Consider the following 19,415-nt stretch of genomic DNA (forward strand, 5'->3'; position numbering starts at 1 on the left):
TCGACGCGGGCAAAAATAATTTGATGCAGTCAAGTGCAATTCAATGCGGCTTGCGGCCAAGTGCAATTTGATGCGCCAAAAGTAATTCTTTGCGGCCAATATTAATTTTTTGTGAACTTCTAATCTCAGTCATTGGCTTCAATGGTTGAGATGGTGCGTCTTTTTTTGGGTCCCAAGAATGCTCCCCTATATATATTCTTCAAATTAACATAGAATTTGAATAGTTTTGGTATTCTTCTCTCTCTTTTTTTTTTTTTAAATTACAGAGACATTAATGTATAGTTGTTAAGAGTAAATGTTTTCACACGACAATTGTGTGCAAAAAATGTGAGTATTTTACTGAAAGGAGGAGAATGAGTCTAAACCATTGGATCAAAGTTATCATCTATTGCAACAATTTATCTTTTGTTAAGTATGGATGGACCCTACATCCTTGCGTTATATGCTATAGAAAATTAAGTTACATAAGAAAATTAATTCCAATGCGGAAACACAGGCACATATATATTTTCGTTGGTTTTCAACTTTCAACCCGATGAAGGCGAAGATAAAACTATGACTTAGAATCAAGATGCAACAAAATCAATACATTTGTTGCCACCGACATATTGCAATGAATCAAATAACCAAATATATAATTAATCAGTTTTTTCCCCTCACTCAACCTACTAAACATTTAGCAATCTGAATACATTTCAAAAAATGACACGGCCCTTACGCACACACACACATATGTATATGAGTCCTCTTCTTATAAGGACTACCTTATTTTAATAAAATGCGGACCTCCCTTTCCCGATCGAATTTCAATGATCCGAGCCGCTCAATGTGTTCAGAACGTGATTTTAAGGGTACCCTCTAGAAATTAGCAAAAAAAAAAGACCGGAAAGGGCTTCATCCAAGTAGTTTTTGTTTATTTTTTTTTCTAACGGTTCAAATGACAACTGCTCAAATCAAGCCTTTTCCGGTCATTTTTTTTGTCGATTTCTCTCGAGTACCCTTAAAATCACGTTCTGAACACATTGAGCGGCTTGGATCATCGAAATCCGATCGGGAAAGGCAAGAAATGGGAGGTCTTTATTTTAAGGTCCTTACCTAAAGATTTCTATATATATATATATATATATATATATATATATATATATATATATATAGAGAGAGAGAGAGAGAGAGAGAGAGAGAGAGAGAGAGAGAGAGAGAGAGAGAGAGAGAGAGAGAGAGAGAGAGAGAGAGAGAGAGAGAGAGAGAGCGCGCTAAATGTATGTGTAAGAGAGGAAACAGTTTTGATTTCAAAATTAGAATTCATTTTGGAATTAACGTGTGAGGGAGAGAGAGAGCCTCTTAGATCATAGTAATCATTTTTTACTGATAACTGTTAGGAAAGTAAGGAAAATTCAAAAATAATGAATCAAAATAAGATTAGGAAATATTTTTTTTTTTTTCATCCTTCTTCCAAATATTCATTCTTTCCAAGTATATTTCTAGTCTTACTAAATCTCAGCTATAGATAAAATACGTACAAATCCAATGGTCCAAAATATAGAGAATTCAAAAATCATTGCTCCATATTATATAGAATAGTTATATATTATGACAAATGTAGCACAAAATATAGATATTACTGAAATTTAGCCTACCATTTTGTTTCAACCTCTCTTATCGTGGGACCCACAAATGACAATTCAAATTGATATTTTGTGAAAAATCATAAGAAATAGCATATGCACCATTGGAGCAACATTGCTACAGCATAACAATTTTGACACCATTCATAGCTATATTATACTAGCATTAGCTATGCAAATAGCAAGTCCACCGTTGGAAATGCTCTAATATGGCTAATCAAATAGACCCTCGTGTAGTATTTTGAATCGATAATACTTTCCAAACCAACGTGATAACTTGTTCAAATTAATGCCACCATGCAAGCTGTAATTCCTTGCATCTCTCTTTCACGTCTATAGACTGTTGGAAAAGTAAATTACGGAGAAATCTTACTGGTTTTGAAGGAACTAAAACTCAGTTCACTCTTATTCAAGAGGATTTCTAGAAGTTCTGCTACAACTTTCTGGCATTAAGAGACTTGTTTCACTATTTTTTTTTCCCCTTTAATTAGCACATAATAAGACAATGAACTCATGTCTTAAGGTCATGAATTAATCATCTTTTCCTATAAAACAAGGTACTCCATTTGGTCCCACTTTTTGCTAGCCATTTAGTTTGGAACATTCCAATGGATGCATTCAACCAGTTAAGATGAGGATAGAGGTTTTCTTGGGCCCAGGCACTTTCGATGTGTGGAGATTTTAGGCCCCCAGTGGAACTTTTCAGATTCCTAATAAGTTGTGTCGAGAATGCTTTACCACCAGAAAGGCCGAGATACATTAAGGACACATTCGAGTCTGATTGGCCGGAACGTTTGTCAGGGCATGTATTATTTTCATATGATGCACCCGACGATTAATAGTGAGGAATTAGTAGCCGATAGAACAAAAATAGTGAGGAATTAGTAATACCGCACTCTTAAAGCATTATCTATTGGTCTCCGTTTTCGGGGGGAGGGGATAGAAGATGTACAATATTTTGTGGGATCGATTGGTTGTCCGTCCGACAAACAATCAATCTTCGCCAATTGTTGCATTCAAATACTGTAGATGACTTTTCACTGGAGTTTTAGTAAACCAATCCCGTGGTCAGTTTGGCCCATCAAACAAACAAACAAACCCTAAGAGGTTTTAGACAAGTCAATCAAACTCTCAACGGTGCCATCTTTGATCTACAGTTAAGGGCTCACCATTCGTAAAAGATAACACATGGGCTGAGTTCATGAGAGTACAAAAGTAGTAGGAGTCTGTAGACAATTGGGCTTAACTGTCCAAATGGGCTTTCACTTGCAGAAGTAGCAGATGCTGATCCGATTATTGTGGGCTTTGAATTAAGTTGGATCACCACTAAATACAACTGGGTGAAGCTGGGCAAATCGAAAAGGGAAACAGCTACACTGACATTCAAGAACCTAACCGCGAAGGCCATTGATTCGTATGTGTTCATGGCCAGTTCCTGACTATATCAATGCTTCAGAAATTTGATATTACAAGTAGGATGATGCTATGGTGTCCTCGGTCATTTTGAAAACACCGTAATTTTTGGCATAACTTCACCATTATGAGCATAACTAAAATCCATTACAAGCATAACCGAACCCAAACAAGGTATAACCAAAAAATATCCAAAAAACCAACCAAGGCATAACCAAACCCAATCAAGGCATAACAAACAAGTTATGCTTTGCTATGGTTCTGTTATGCTCATAATGGTTTTGGTTATGCTCATAATAGATTTTGGTTATACTTATAATGATTTTGTTATGTCAAAAGTTACGGTGTCCCCAAAATGACCGGGAACACCGAAGTCATTCCCTTACAAGTAACACTACTGATATCTTTTTTCACAGGTCTTTTGGTGAATCTTGGCCATTATTTGATTGTGGGTCCTCCGGTCGTCTTTTCTCACGGGTCTTGGTGAATCTTATCATTATTTGATTGTGGGTCCTCCGTCACCGTAAAAGAAGAAAATATATACTCCAACTGGCTGTGTTAGTTACTCCCTACATTTTTTTGCCTAATGGGTTCAAATATCAAATTGATGACCAAATAGTTAATCAGGGTACTCTAGGAAGATAGTTAGTTAATTGTCTCATGTATCTCTAGCTAGCTACGACGAAAGGATTGCATGTTTCGAAAAATTTGTCTGAGACGAAGCTCTAAAAACCCCATTGGGAATGACTTCGGTGTCCCCGGTCATTTTGGAGATACCGTAACTTTTGGCATAACAAAACCATTATGAGTATAACCAAAACCCATTATAAACATAACAGAACCATAGCAAAACATAACCAAAACCATAGCAATGCATAACTTATTTGTTACGCCTTGGTTGGGTTTAGTTACGCCTTGATTGGTTTTTTGGATATTCCTTGGTTATGCCTTGTTTGGGTTCTGTTATACTTGTAATTGATTTTAGTTATGCTCCGAATGGTAAAGTTGTGCCAAAAATTACGGTGTCCCCAAAATGACTGGGAACACCATAGCATCATCCAACACGCTTTGTAGAGAAGAGAAAAAAATGAAAAGAGATGGATCCGGGCATACAACACTTCGAAGTAGTAATTAATACTCTTCCCGTCCCTAAATAAGTGTCTAACAAGCAAAACTAGGCCTTCAAGATGCATTTATTTTGTTTAAAAAAATTAAATTTTTTTACAAATCAATAGATAACAATAAGTTCTATTAGATTGTGGAAAAAAAATAAAATATGCATGTTTTATAAAGTCTAATTTTACGCGCCGGACATTTATTTAGGGACGGAGGGAGTAATAGTATCAGCCGGCCAGTTGGGGGATGGGGGCCAATGATCTCTGAACAATCATAGGAGAAGTACTAGTTAAATAGCTACAATACAATACAAGTCCTCTCCTCTGGTCATAATCATGGATTGCATGTGGAGGCCATCACCCCTCCAATCCCCATAGAGATATCATAGTAGTAGAGCCTGTGATTGCACAGAAAAACCGAAAATGATCAATCAGCCACCTCATGTGATGTTATATAGGACGAGTGTGATTATATGTGATCTGCGATATGATCGACCATTCTTTAATTTTGCAGCTTTGCTAGGGCATAGGGGCACGGAATTTGAAAAGAAATCACTCTTTCGTTTATGGTTTTGTCGGTGGCGGAGTGAGGATAAAATTCGGAGGTGGCACCCAAAATCAATATGCTCCCTCCCACCCACTATCCCACAAAGATAGTCTATTACAAAACGGCATGCAATTTTTTTAGATAAAAATCAAAGTTAGTTTTTTAATTTGGTGTGAATAAGTATAAGAAATTATGCAGGAAGTGCTTTATTATTTTTATCCAAAAACTTGAAACTTTTATTAGATTCAAAGAAAAAAAATCAGAGATAATATGTATGTTTCAAACAAATTTAGCAAATTTCATAATTATTCGCAACCAAAATAATTAATCTTTCAGTAATTCAAGATTTTTATAATCATCATAGATCGGAGAAGAGATAAATAATAATAATAATAATAATAATAATAAAGAAGAAGAAAAGGGTGGAATAGGGTTGGCCTGATAAGAATTTAATGGTGAGACAACAATGGTGAACATGTGGTATTTGGAGGCTAAAACTTCATAGAGTATGCGTGTGGGCCGAGAGATCAATACCTATACCTATACCTATAAGGTTACTCCACAGGTAAAAAAAATAACCCCTAAATTTTAGTGAGGCCTGTCTTGTTGTCTCCTCTACGGTGTTACAAAAAGTCAGTTATTGGATGCTTTCTATCGCATAATTTGTTGGTATTGTGATACTCCAAGAACGCTGAATAAATATTTGTGACATGAGGTTTGTGAATCTTTCAACCTTATATACCTTGACACAGTGGCGGTGCCAGGATTTTCAATAAATAGAGTTAGAAATTTGAACTATGTAAACTGTTCAGTTCACTTTTCTAGTTGTTAATTGAAAGTAACAATTACGATTAACAAGTTAATCAAGTAGATATATATTAATAACAAAATGTAGATTCAATTTACAATTGACCTCAATAGCTTTTCATACTTTGAAAACAATGGATGATAGTCTTATTTGTAATGGTTTCAAAAACATCATTCTCTATATCACAACCAAACTATCATGCATCCATTGGTTACAAATACAATTTCGAAGTCTACTCTCTACAATCTTTATTGCAAAAAATACTCTCTATCGTGGCAATAGCAACCAGTAAAATAAGGGCCAAAGTAAGAAGCCTATAAACCGAGGAATATGTCATATCTCTTCAGGTCTCAACCATCTTCTGCGCAAGGTCACTAATTCTTTTCAAATTGGAAAACTCCTCACTAGGACGCATATCCATGATGGAATTTTGTCGATGGAGGTTCTATTTCGATTCATTTTTTCTATAAGTACAAAACTCTTATATGCGCCAGGACAAAAGTAAATTTTAAAATGGAATCAAATTAGTAAAAATAGGATAAAAATTATACCTATCTCTATCAAAATTTGACAGCCAGTGAGGTCGACTGCTCACCCTTGTCTCTATATCCCTCCGCCTATGCCTTGACGACAATTTAAAGTAGTCATTCTTAAGAAAAGTAAGTGCAAAAACTTTGTGCAAAAGTAACTTTTACATTTCGTGAATCTTTTAGCGAGAGACAAAATTTTGAGACCTCCCCGAGTTAGGAGGTCAAACCATTTTATTCGATGAAGTGACAAAAGAAAAGGCTCGTGGTTTAAGCCAAACATATTTCAAAAGTCAGTAGGAACTACTAATAAACAACCCACAAAGAGACTAAGCACAAGCTCCAAACTGAAAAGAGACAAATTATCCACAAGTTACATAAAAAAGGAGCTAAAGTATATCAAATTCCAACAATCTTCCACTTTTGCCATCAGTTTACGCGATTCGCCGTGCCCTGACAGGCAAGTCAACTGCCCCACATATTATCTCCTGCCCTACTCCATGTTTGTCACCTCTCTCTCCCTCAATATGAATCAAATCATTGCAACTTTTACTCCAAAACCTACCTTTTTTTCTGCGTATTAGTAAAACCAGACGTCCTAAGAAAAGGATTTGGACTGGACCACCTGTTTCTTGCCAGTTGTAGGTGTTCTAGGACAGCGAATAATTTTCCCTATTTACTTGCAACTTAATACTAGTAGTATTAATAGTGGAGGAGTACTACTATATAGCAGACCTCATTAACACTGCCTTCTTCGATCTCAGTTGGTTGGGGTCTTGGGCTTTCTTGGTATGCACCTGGCTCTCATTCCTTCTGTCCCTTTATCTGTTAGCTCCAAATGTGATGTCCTGTGGTGGATCAAACCCATTAAACAAGATTAAGCAAAATTAATACTTACGCATTGGGAGCTGTAGATAGTCAACACTATCTTTTGCGGAATCTTGGGAAAAGATAATCCAGAAATCAGGAATCACCATTGTGGCACTCCCAAACGACATTGCCCCATGCCAAAAACAATTGTTGTTTACATGAGGAAAACTACTGAGGATATACTAAAAGGTTGCTCAACTACTTGATAGAGCTTGTTCTTTTTTTTTTTTTGATAACTCGGGTGTGCAGGCCAATTTAAGCGCACCTTAATTAACCCTGAGGGCCAATTTCACCACTCATTTGCAGAGTGCCCAATTAAAGCTTGAGTAAAGCTCCGTATGGATTGACTCAAAAAGAGTTTGATAACGTCCGAGAAGTTTCAAATCTAGACCTTAAGAGAAAGCAAATTCTTAAATTCCAAGCCTTGACTAGAAGGCCACCTTTGAGTTATTTGACTAATCTCATGGTCCAGACTCCAAGAATTCACTAAGAATCCAGTACTCTTTTGTCACTCTACGGTTTGAAAACTCACCCAAGAAAATGATATTTTGTGGTCCAATGACTCCAATGCCACTAGTGCTATGTTAGGAGCTGCATTGAATTCCCAGCTGCAGAATTAGAAATGTGGACTTTCCACATAGTCCAAAAGCCAAAGTTTTCTAGGAATGCACCAATTCAACGCAATCGTAATTATTAATTAACTCAAGGCAGCAAAAAAGATGGTGACCTTGTACCATATCTTTGTGGGTTGGGTGGTAACAGTGATGTGAAGAGGGAAAGTTTGGGCATCAAAGCTAAGCTAACCCATAGGCAGTCGCTGTTCTTTTCTTGTTTGCCCTCGAATCCAAATGAGGACGACGGGTAACCAAAGAATCTGAGTTTGGAAAAAGGAGCTACAAGGACAAATCTGACATGCCGTGTAGATAAAGGAGGCTCTGCGTCTGTGAAATGGCAAAACAAGTGAATATATTCCCCTCAAATACTCCCAAGTATGGACGAGGAAGTGTGAAATTTTTGTGTACTAAAAGGAGTAAATTGTTTTCAGGTCTCAACACCAGAAGAGAAAGCCCTACCCTGTTAATATCACTGTGTGCACAGCTTAGCTACAGCTATATATGAAAAGAATCTGATACTTTGCACTAGACTAGAATATACTCAAAAAAATACTCGAAACAATGGTGTTTTCGGTTCTGCACACCAACAGAAACAGAGCTCTGCCCAGATAAAGAACTATGTAAAGAACTGATACTTTGTACTAGTATATAATCAAAAAGTTGCTCATAACAATGAAGGAATGACATATTTATTATTTGTTACTACTTTGCACTACTATATGAACTACTATATGATCAAAAAATACTCACGCTACTAACAATGAAAGGAATGACGTCGCTATTTGTTACTTGCAGAGTTGAGGTAAAATAATGATGATAGGTTTTGCTTCCGTTGAATTCTGGATAAAATTTCCCGTACGTGTTGATATAATATCAACGCAGTTTGTATATGTGGGGCATTGTCGAAGTAAACAATGAGGATTATGCGAAATAAAGAAGGAAGACAGATTTATCTAATTCACAGCTGATTGAAGTATGCAATTAACAACAGTGTTCCAAAAGTCGGTTGCCTAGGCCGACTACTTCCTGCCTAAGCGCTAGGCGGTGGTCCAACACCTAAATTGGGCAGCCGACTAGTGGATGCCTAGTCACCACCTAGGTGCTTAAGCGGCCAACTAGTCGGCACCTAGGCGCTACGCGACCCTTTTCCGCCCGACTAGCGCCTAGCACATTAATTAACTACACCAACACATGAAGTCATCAATGTTGTAGCATAGTGTTATGCATATTTCATATTGGGAATGGATAATATTCCTACTAGACTAGAGGATGAGAAGCAAACAAAATGAATCCATGTGAATCTGAAAGTTTAGTCAGATACTTGAAACCATAAATCAAATCAGACAGTAAAATAACAGAAAAAACAAAGAAGCAGAACCTCACTTCCTACTCACCTGTCTGCATTGTAAGAAGAAGACCTCTTGAGGCTTGGAAATTCCTCCTTCTTTGTCTCTACCAAGCTCCCACTGAAGTACTCCTTATCTTCCATCTTACTTTTACCATTATTGTTCCCCCTCCCAATCACTTCTTGAAACCTAGGGTTTTCCACATTGCCCTCCTCTGCTCCCTTCCCCACCTGATCCCTCCCCCCACCTCCACGCGGCACCCTCCCCTTGTAGTGCGAGATCAACGAGAACCGAGGGTCCTTTGCCGACGTCGCCCCGCAGTCCCTGAACGAGATCGAGCCGCACGAGATCAGCTGCATCAGGACCGACGACGCCCTGTGCCGTCCGCTTGGATGATGGTTGTCGGTCGTCCGATCGGCGCCGATCTCTCCAGGCGGACACAGGACCAGTCGGCCGTCGGCCTTCATTAGGGTTTCTAGGGTTTCGGGGCTCGAATCCGATGGCGGCGGAGAGATCTCCTCTCTGCTCAACTCGGTGCTCTCTTCTTCTTTCTTGTGTTCTCTCTCCTCATCTTCTGTTTCTATGATAGGTCTGCGACGGCGTCGTTTGTCGTCGGTCTGAGTGGACGCGTCGGCGGCGGCGGAGGACTCGCCGGGCGACTCGGCCTTGTAGACCTGGTACTCGTGGAGATCTATGGCGCTCCAGGACTGGTTCCGACGCCGCGTCACCGCGGCCGGAAAATCAGAATCGTCGCCGGAGGGTCTGGTCTCCGGCGGCGGTCTCCTGAAACTGGAAGAGAAGGACTCGTCGGATTTGGAGATGAGGGAGGCGCCTTCGAGAAGCTCCGATCCTTTGAGAACGTACTCTTTGCCACTGGCCGGGTAGATGAAATCGCTCTCGGACAAATCGTGCCACACGAATCCGTTCTTGTAGCCCCTGTAATCAAATGCCAAATTCAGAAAACGTATTACAGTATCTACTAACACATATATTGCGTAACTTGTGTTGTGTTTTTAGTGTTACACTAAGTCACATAATGCGCGAGCAAAAGTGCATTAGCAATAACAAGCGCGAATGCGTTTTTCAAAAACATCACAGGTTACTAAAATTCGCGAGGGCAAAGAGCGAGCATAGAGCGAGGTACTGAAGGAATATGGATTACTATGTAATTAAGCGTTACGTAGGACAGAGTACAGAAGTGAAATGTACCGTTTGGAAGACCAGGAATACATGGAAGCCATGCCTTTTCCACGGAGGAAGTTCAATCGGTTAATGACATCTGCGTAACAGAGAAATCAAGACAATTAAAATCTGAGTAAAGGAACAGAAATCAGAATATGAGGGAGCGGGTTTTTCGTTTCGTGTTATTGTTACGTAGTATGTATTTACCTCTGAGGTAGAGACCTTCGGGGGAGGAGAGAGGGACTTCCATGAAGTGGGGTTGCTCGAGCTGGCCGTTACGGCAGAGGTAATAGACGACGGGGACTTTCCTCTCTGCTGCCTTAAGCTTACTACTGGATGGTTCGACCCAGACTTTGGTCCGTTCGGGACTGGTTTCCCTCTCTTTCCATTTCTGGGGCAGTAGGGCCTCCGTCGTTCTTCCTCTGGAATTCACCGCCATTGAAAAGATAGAAATAGGACCCCCAAAACAGATGAAGGAGAAGTTAAATGGTAAAAACTTCTACTACTACTACGTAGGAGTACAACAGAGGAAAGCTCGATATATATATAGTGTGTTTTCAGACGGATGGAAGAGGAGTCAGGAATGATGCCGAGGTGGAGTTAAAATCTTCAACCCTTTTTCTTCTCTTGGTTTTTGAAATTTGTTGGGTTAAGGCCTTAAGGGTAGGTAGAGACTAGAGAGAGAGAGAGAGAGAGAGAGAGAGGGGTGTCCGTGTCACGTTTTATTAGTACTACTAAGGTGACAGATGGGTATACTAGGAAGGAAGGTGGTCAAGGGGGTGGAGTGTGAAATGGGAAGGAGGGAAGGTGTGGACGGAGATGGGGGGAGTGAGGGAGGGAGCAGAAATTCAAAATTGGGTGCGGCAGACAACAGCTACCGAACAAAATTAAAAGTATTATTCGCTGACACTCCTTTGTTTACACTGCTGCTCACTAGTTTTGTTTTTCTGCTTTCATAGTAAAATCGAACTTTAATTACTGTATGGACTTAATTATTATCTCTGTTCCACGATAACAGTCTCACTTTCTCTTTCTTATCTTTTTTCAAATCAAAAAATTAATTACTTTCGTGCATAATTTTTTAAATTTTTTCACACCGTATTAAAGATCTCGATTAGTACTTTAATTTGGTGTGAAAAAATTCAAAATATTATACACGATAGTAGTTGATTTTTTTATTTGAAAAATAGCATAACTTTTCATAGTAGATTCTCAATATGGAACGAGGAGAGTATATCGTAGTAAAAATTGTACTAAGTACTTCTCTAGCGTGTTGAAGTTTCATAGTCTACATTAAGATGTAAAGTCAACATTGTACTAATAAGAAGAGGAAGGTAGTTACCTGATTTTCTCTGGCCCATGCGCAAGAATGATAAATAAAAAATAAGAAAAGAAAAAAATGAAGAAGAAGAGTCCTCTCTCCCTCCCCTTTTCTTCTGAACCACATCGGTGGCTAGGGTTTTGCTTGGGGCCTCCTCCGGCGCCTCCTTCCTCTCTGCTCTCTGATCTCTCTATCTCTCTCTCTCTCTCTTTTCTCTTCCAGTCCCCTTTCCCTACCCATCCGCAGATTTTCTCTCATATTTGTTGTGTTTGGCATCGTCTCTCCTTCCTCTGGCTTTCGCTTCCTTTCTGCTTCGCCTGTCGGTTACCACTCTTAATTGGGTGTAACCGATTGGCTTAACAACAAGGTCAGCCTAGCGGTAGTTTGAGGTGTTGTTCACATGCTCTCCCTGCTTCGTTCGTCGATATATCAAATAAGATCACCCCAAGCGTAGGGTATAAGCGTCCAATTAAAGCATAATAATCTAGAAGACCAGGATCGTACCCACGAGAATAATTAATACGGCTTGGTTGGATTTGTAGAAGTAAGCAAGGTTTTCGGCTTTTAGTCAGTCAACTTTGTTTTACGTATGCGGTTGAAATAAAAAGGCTAAATTAAACGGGAATAAATTAGGATAAGAAGCAGGTTAGGTCTAGGAATTACTAACATCCACGACTCGAGTTAAATCACATTTTCACCGAATTATGTGGTTCAAGATACTCAATTAAGGTTTCTAAACCGGAAGATAAGATGGTTCAATTACCAAGCTAACTCTAGAATTTATTTAGCAAACACTTCCAGCGATAGAACTCCAAGCATCATGTGTGGTAAGTAGGCGATGCTCTTACCTATAACACCTTAACAATTTGACAAATAAATCCGAACCCCACATCAATTTTCGAACCAAAGGTTTAAACTTTATGGTGAAAAATGCAATTTTTACTCGAGTCATGCGGTGCTATTCACCCCATGACCTAACTTTGGAAAACTATTCACACATATCTATGAAGATAAGAGCAAATAAAAATCTACTAAGCATAATGAAATAACAACACTAGAAGAAAACTAGATTAAACAATAGATCGGAGTAGCAGCTACAACTTTAATGAAGACTACAATAGCAAAAACTAATTAACTAAGGCAGAAAATTAAATTTAACGAGCTGAAAAATGAAGAATAATTCAAAAAGCAATTAAATCTTGACAAGATCTAAATTATGCAATAAAAAAGTTATTTGTACAAATGACATCACGGGCTTTAATACTCCAAGGTACGTGCACAGAATATCCCAAAAGGTGCTCCAAAGATCCCCTCTGAAGTTCTCGGTACCGATAGCAAAGGCCTTAAGTGGCTAAGAAAAGAGCTCGGTACCAGAACAGAATAGAACACCAATCTAGTCCCCAATCATTGGGGGTATGGGCGGGGGATGATTGGAGACAAACCTAACATTTGGCAATATATGCACAAAGTGACTGCTCTCAGAATACCACTGAAACAGTGGCTTCCCTAAACCTCCAAGAATTGAGGAGCTACAGGGACGTTTTGTTGTAGAACCATGCCCCCAAATCAAAGCCAAATGGCGTCAGAGAGGGCCGGCCTAGAGACCCAAATCAATTTATGTGCACATTACCGAAGCAATTAGGGGCTGGCGCATGATGATCTTGGTACCGATTGAAAGAACTACAAGGTATCGGTACCGAACTGTCCAATGGCTGTTTCTAGTGAAGCTCAGTACCGATAGGAACTTTTGCATAGTACCGATACCGATTGGCTTAAGCCCAGCCCTTGTTTTTGATCTTTGACTTGTCCTTCTCGAGCCAACGGATCATCTTCGGGTCTTTGAACGCTTTGACTTGGATTCCGATGATTCCGTTCTTGGTCACTTTTGAACCTTGCGAGTCTTGACAAGCTTTTGTCTTTAAAACTCCTGAATTAAATGGTTTTTCCTACAACACGGAACTCAAATACCTTACGAGCAAAGGCAATTCAAAACAAACTGATTAAACGATAAAATTAACTAAAACTAGATAACTAGCGCACCTTACATTGCATTATCGGGTGTTTATCACTCCCGCTGAGTACTTCTCCTCGGTGTAATCGATCATGCTTAACTGCTTGGTGGAGTTTTTTGGAGCTGGTGTGGGCTGTACCGCTTCGAACGGTGCAAATCTGGTGGTGGCTAGTGGCTAGTGGTGTGGTTTGTTTGTTTGCTTGGTGCGGTGGTTTGTGGGTGGCATTGGTGGCCAAATAAAACCGATAATGATTACACTTAGTTCAAGATCAAGTAGCTGTTATCACATGGGTATAGTCAATTTTGTCCTAGAAAAATTCAATGGAGGCCTATTCTGAATATTTTCTCCGGGATAAGTGAATTTCGATTATGAATAATTTCTCATATTTGAAAGGTATAATCTAATTTGTCCCCCCTACATGGTTTCTGTTAATAGTACTATAATAATTAAGGAGTTGTTATGAAACCCTATGCAAGCTTTACAATTTGACTTTCAGTATGAAATGTTTGACATTAAGCAGAAAGTGTGTTGACTTCTCAAACCTCTAAACCAAAATTAAAGAATGAATAAATTTTGAAGTGATTGGATAACCACACAAAAAATACTTATTTTTAGAGAGAGACTTCTGCGAGAATTATAGGGGGACGTTATTGGCACATTCATAAGTGGGTCCACGATGTGTAGTTTAAAAGTGATTTCAAAGCACATCATTGACCTTAAGAAATAATAGTGAGAGTAAATAGTCCCTAGATTTGGCTAAATACAATATACTGGGCGCTAAAGTTCCTCTCCACGTTCTTGCACTTTTACGTTACGAGTTTATTATGAGCCCATATCAATGACCAGAACTAGTGAAATTTTTATCACGCGAGTATATTCATTCGCTGTTAGTTCAATCATCAGATGGGCTTATGAACCTATTTTGAAAGCATACAAGTTTCTAATTTTTACTCCTACATTTTTTAACTTATATACTCCGGTTTTGTCATGGGCTCATTGTACGCCGTCAATCGTGGTTGTGGGATAAATTGCAAAAAGTGATTATGATTATTTCTTGGGTAGAAAAATGACGACTATAATTAAGAAGTTCATTTGTCAGGATTTCAAGGGGCTTTTGTCCAATAGAATAAAGTTGGGAATTAATTTTGGCTTCTCCACCACGAAATATAAATTTGGGCCCAAGCGTGGCGATGAAAATTTGACAATATATAGGCATGAAAAGCTCCAATTATATTTATTTCTAATGTGACAGAAAATGGCCAACATGCATTACCAATCGTTTTCGTTCAACCAACCTTAGCCCTAGGTGCTTGTTTTGGGTGATTTTCATTCTTAAATACTATTATGAAAATATCAATGTTATTCAAGCAACAAAAAGTCTAGGAAAAACTACAGGACCCACCTATAGTTGGAGTTGTTCCATGTATGTATGCATTGTACTTTAGGCACAATTATGTCAGAAGTTGTGTTTCTAGCATTAATTTCTCTTCAAACAATAGTTGCCATCGGATCAAATTTTGAGATTTGATTTTCAATTTAATTTTTTTAAAAAGTTACCCAAGAAAAATGATTTTCACTCTTCTTTTTACGATTCAATTTTTTTTTGTCTTTATCCGCATAAATTTACCATGTTGTCATTTTTTTAATAAATTTTAGACACGTCATTTTTTCAACATACTTATTGCAGACATTCAAGGACAACATTGTAAATTCATGTGAATAAAGACAGAATAAAATATGAATCGTAAATACAAGAGTGAAAATCTCTCCCAACAAAATATACTCTCCCCGTCTCATTTTCATTGTCCACTATTCATTTTGTTACTTTTTTGTCTGTTGCATATATCTTTCAATCGATAATATTTTTCATGATTTCAACAACTTTGTATTATAAAACAAATTAAAATCTATCAAATAAGATCCATATTTTATATTTTTCGAGATTCACATTGAAAAATATAGACAACAAATACAAAAGAAACGAAATGAATAATAGACAATAAGAAAGTCGATGGAGTAACTTTTTTTGTTTTACTTGTAACGAGTCCAATGGGTTGACCATAATAGTAATTCTTGATTGACTAGAGCAAGCGATGATTACGCTAACAGACTTCCGGACCCGGGGGCTCTGTTGCTCCCATGGGCGCAGCAGCCCCTACCTAGGAACAAAAACGTTGCCGTTTTGCGGGAAAAAAAAATTCTCAACCTCTATTTGCATTCCTATGGAGTAGAAACGTGATTATGAGAGCTCTAAAGATAAAATTTGATTATGTATTCTAAAGAGACATAATCAAATCTTGTCTTTAGAGCTCTCATAATCACATTTTTACTTCATAAAATTGCAAATAGACCGTGAGAATTTTTTTGCCAGCAAAACAGCAACGTTTTTGTTCCTGGGTAGGGGCTGCTGCGCGCACGTGGGCAGCAGAGCCCCCGGGTCCCAGACTTCCCGTTCCCATTTGAGAAAGGAAATGCTGGACACGCGGCGAGAATCGACAAGAGGAGGAGGAGGAGCAGCAGTCCTGTTGAAAGGTCAGCAATCCAATCATCAATGAAGGAAAGGGTAGAAAGTTAGAAACAAGAAGCAGCAAAAGACGGGATTTGATCATAACTGGGAGATCCAGTTGGACGGCTCAGATCCGAAGAAAAGACAAGAGAGTACCCAAAACGGGATCTCAAGGTGGGGGCGGGGGAGGCCATCCATATCTTCTCATGTCATCGATCGTCTCGGTTAAAATCGGACGGTCGTCGTCGTCTTGTGGTGTGTGATTGGACTCCTTGGATTGGAGACCCCAAAGTTGAAAAAGGCCCGACGGATCTGTAGTCAAAGCATTTCTAACTGATTTCCATGTTTCAATTGTTTTCAGTGTTAAAAGCAATGGGAAAAATTTCACTCAACCCCGCTATAGAGGTACCCGGCCATATTCATACCGAAAGGAAACGCATGGCTCACTTTGAATCTCACACGAACGATTTGAACAGTTTAATATTTAAAAAAAAAAGAAAAAGTGAGTCACGCAAGAACCAGCTTAATCGTATATGTGTAGGTACTCGATCCAATCAGAAATGAACTTAAAATCTGAATGAAAAAATGAATGAATAATTGAATCGAACACTTATACATATTCAATTGAGCTGATTCTCGCAAGGTCCACTTAGTTTTTATTATTATTGAACATTTCGGATCATCCGTACTGGATCCGGAATAGGCTCTGCATTCTCATCAATATGAATGTGGTCGATTGCCTGACAACTTCTGAATTTCACTGACCTCCCTTAAGGTTTATGACAAAAGCACAATCTCATTTCCTAGTGAGATTTCTGAAATGTCACTGACCTCCTAACAAAGTTACCTATTCTAATTGAATGACAAATATAACCTCCACTTTTACCTAACTTCCTTTGCCTCCATATATCATCTCTCTACTACACCAGAAACCCAAATTTTTTCTCTCTTGACTTTCTAAAAGTAAAAGTCAAAAGTGTCACATCAACCCTTCGTCCCTCCTCGTTACTTCGGGCCTGTTTGGACAAAAAAATCAAAGTAGCTTATTTTTTATCTTTATTCAAATATTTTTCGTATCATTTGGTTTATCATTATTTTTTGGAGATTATTGCATCCTCATGATAAGAGAAATCTAAAAACTAAATTTTTTTTATTGAAATCCATTTTTTTTAATAAAGACGAAAAAATTGGTTTATTAGCTTATTTTCGTCTTTATTTGACTCATTTTTGACGGAAAAGCCATTGACTTTTTTAAAAGAACAACCCCTTCATCTCCTCCTCCTTCGTCCTTCGAAAGTGTCATATCAACCCTTCAAGTACATCAGTGTGGTGTGATGAGTAGTTTTCGCTTCATTAGCCTGTGTAGCCCAATGGCACGTTCATGCACATGCACGTGCACTGCAATTTGCCACAGCCCTCGTCTTTAGAGCACCTCGGCCCACAACTTCCACATCTCTCCACCGCAGGAAATTATTGCGTGCTGCTTCAATGTTTTAGGGTGAGATAATCACTCCTCAATCGCCTGGGCAAATAGGAGTTGGTACAAAACAATGCTTCTACATATACAATTGGGATATGATTTTCCATTCCGTAAGTACACAATATTCAACCACAACACTTCACATGGGAGTGGGACCCACATGTGAGCCCAACCCGTGGGTCCCACACCTATGCGAGAGTATTTGTCGTTGAATGTAGGGTACATATCTTTATTGGTGATTTTCGGGTCAGATCACTATTGAGGATCAATAATGCGGGCCACAACACCAACCACATCTGCCTGCGTAACACTGCATGATTGGTAATGGAAGAACAACCACTTTGAAACTACTGCTTTGTCAATATTGTATACATCAATGAGAGTGAGTTAGTTAGTCCACAGACAAGTGTGGTTGGTGTTGTGGTGGATTGTTGTGTCCCTATCAGTATTGATCGAAGATATAATAATGATAAATAATTTTGTTGAATTAATGACAAGGAGAAAATAATATTGTGTCTTCTACGGTACCTTATAACTCAGGCTTTGTAGAAAATTAGATCCGAGGATTATTCAAAATCAAATGCAAAAGCTACAAGTAGCAAACGTGAAATACTTGGTCCTCTATATTTCATAATCTAACAAATAATTTAATCAAGTTAATTCAGAACATGATAGTAGGTATTAGCTTCCTTAACTAGTCTGGCGTTTGTTGAACTAGACAATCTCTACTTTGTAAGAACTGTTTTCTCTCGCCACCTCTTGTGTTTACACTGAAACTCTTAACCCTAATTACAATGCTATTGCATTATAAATAGGTGAGGTCCAATGGCCGAAATTGCCCCTGTTGAAAGTAAAATTACCGTTTTGGCGTTTTAATGTTGGACTGCATCCCCAACAGCCTCCTTGTTATGAAGTATATTAACTCTATCGTGGAGAGGATAGTATGAGTTGGTCCTTTCAATGCTCATCTCTTTATTGTATTCATCCTATTTTAATCGCCAAGGCCTCCTCCAGAAGTCCTCCTTAGTCTAAGTGGTTTAACCCCAAACTTAAGAGTTTACACTGAAACTCTTAGCCCTAATTACAATGCTACCAGATACATGAAGTTCAAATTCAGATTGGATTCGAGCAATTTCGGATCGGATTCGGATCCAATCCGATCCATTGACAGGCCTACCCGAAGGTTTACCAGTTCAAGCTAACCATATGGGACGATTGAGTATGATCCACAATGGACATTTTTTTAGGTCTAGACTAGAGAAGGTTCTTGCATTGTGTATAGATATATGTACGTATATAAATCAAACATAATACATCAAGTGATGACTCTTTCCAATCCCCAAGCAATGTAAGATTGTATTTCTTAACATCCCCTCTGATGCAGCCACATTTGAAATCTGTCACGTGTAACATTTTTTTGGGTTTATCATAGTGTAGCTTTTTGTTGGGTCTATCGTCACGGGATGCGGGTTGTCAAATTTTAAAACATAAGGTGGAATGGATCTTGCTCTGTTGCCATCTAGAAACTTCATATCTAACCAACCAAAAACTTAAGCTATTAGGTGGGGGGCTGCAACACAATAACTTCAGCTTTCCCCACCCTTTACCCAACACAATAGTGGTGTGCTCCCAAGTCCCAACAGTTAGCATGGACTAATTAGCATGGCCATAATTCTATTGGGCTTCCAAATTCATCCCTGAGGCTTTCAGGTGATGTTTGATGTTTCTAGATTGGGCTTTTTTGTGAGATGGCAGAATTGGGTTACTAAGTTTTTTTCTTGGGAGCAATGGAAATATGGGTTTTTATTGTTTTATGTCGATAAGAATGAGTTTCCACTAATTTTTTTTGTCTTCAAACTAATTGACAACAGTCATGAGTTTTTTTTTTTTTTTTTTTTGCCAATATTGTATACATCTGCAAGAAGTTAGTAAATTAGTTCACAGGAGATTCAGAGGTTGTCCATAACCCTGAACCCCAACCAACCGCCTCTCACAGGGCTCGAACCCAGGCCTCGACTAAGGATAGCGGTGGGTGATGCCAACCGAGTT

The 19,415-nt window shown here is 38.6% G+C and overlaps 1 protein-coding gene and 1 non-coding gene across 2 annotated transcripts; both read right to left on the minus strand.

The window, feature by feature from the left end:
• Positions 1–6,233: 6,233 nt before the first annotated feature.
• LOC131314787 (protein SOSEKI 5) lies at positions 6,234–10,724 on the minus strand. The gene is made up of 4 exons (XM_058343637.1): positions 10,255–10,724; positions 10,075–10,144; positions 8,914–9,801; positions 6,234–6,883 (listed from the first exon to the last, which is right to left on the minus strand). Exons 1-4 carry the CDS (start codon positions 10,484–10,486, stop codon positions 6,796–6,798), a joined length of 1,278 nt encoding a protein of 425 aa, XP_058199620.1. The 5' UTR covers positions 10,487–10,724; the 3' UTR covers positions 6,234–6,795.
• Positions 10,725–12,906: 2,182 nt separating this feature from the next.
• LOC131315413 (small nucleolar RNA snoR100) lies at positions 12,907–13,009 on the minus strand. Its single transcript, XR_009196744.1, has one exon. It is a non-coding gene; the product is annotated as a small nucleolar RNA snoR100 (small nucleolar RNA).
• Positions 13,010–19,415: the final 6,406 nt, after the last annotated feature.

This window comes from Rhododendron vialii, chromosome 13a (genome assembly GCF_030253575.1).
Source record: "Rhododendron vialii isolate Sample 1 chromosome 13a, ASM3025357v1".
In the NCBI taxonomy this organism is placed as follows: domain Eukaryota; kingdom Viridiplantae; phylum Streptophyta; class Magnoliopsida; order Ericales; family Ericaceae; genus Rhododendron; species Rhododendron vialii.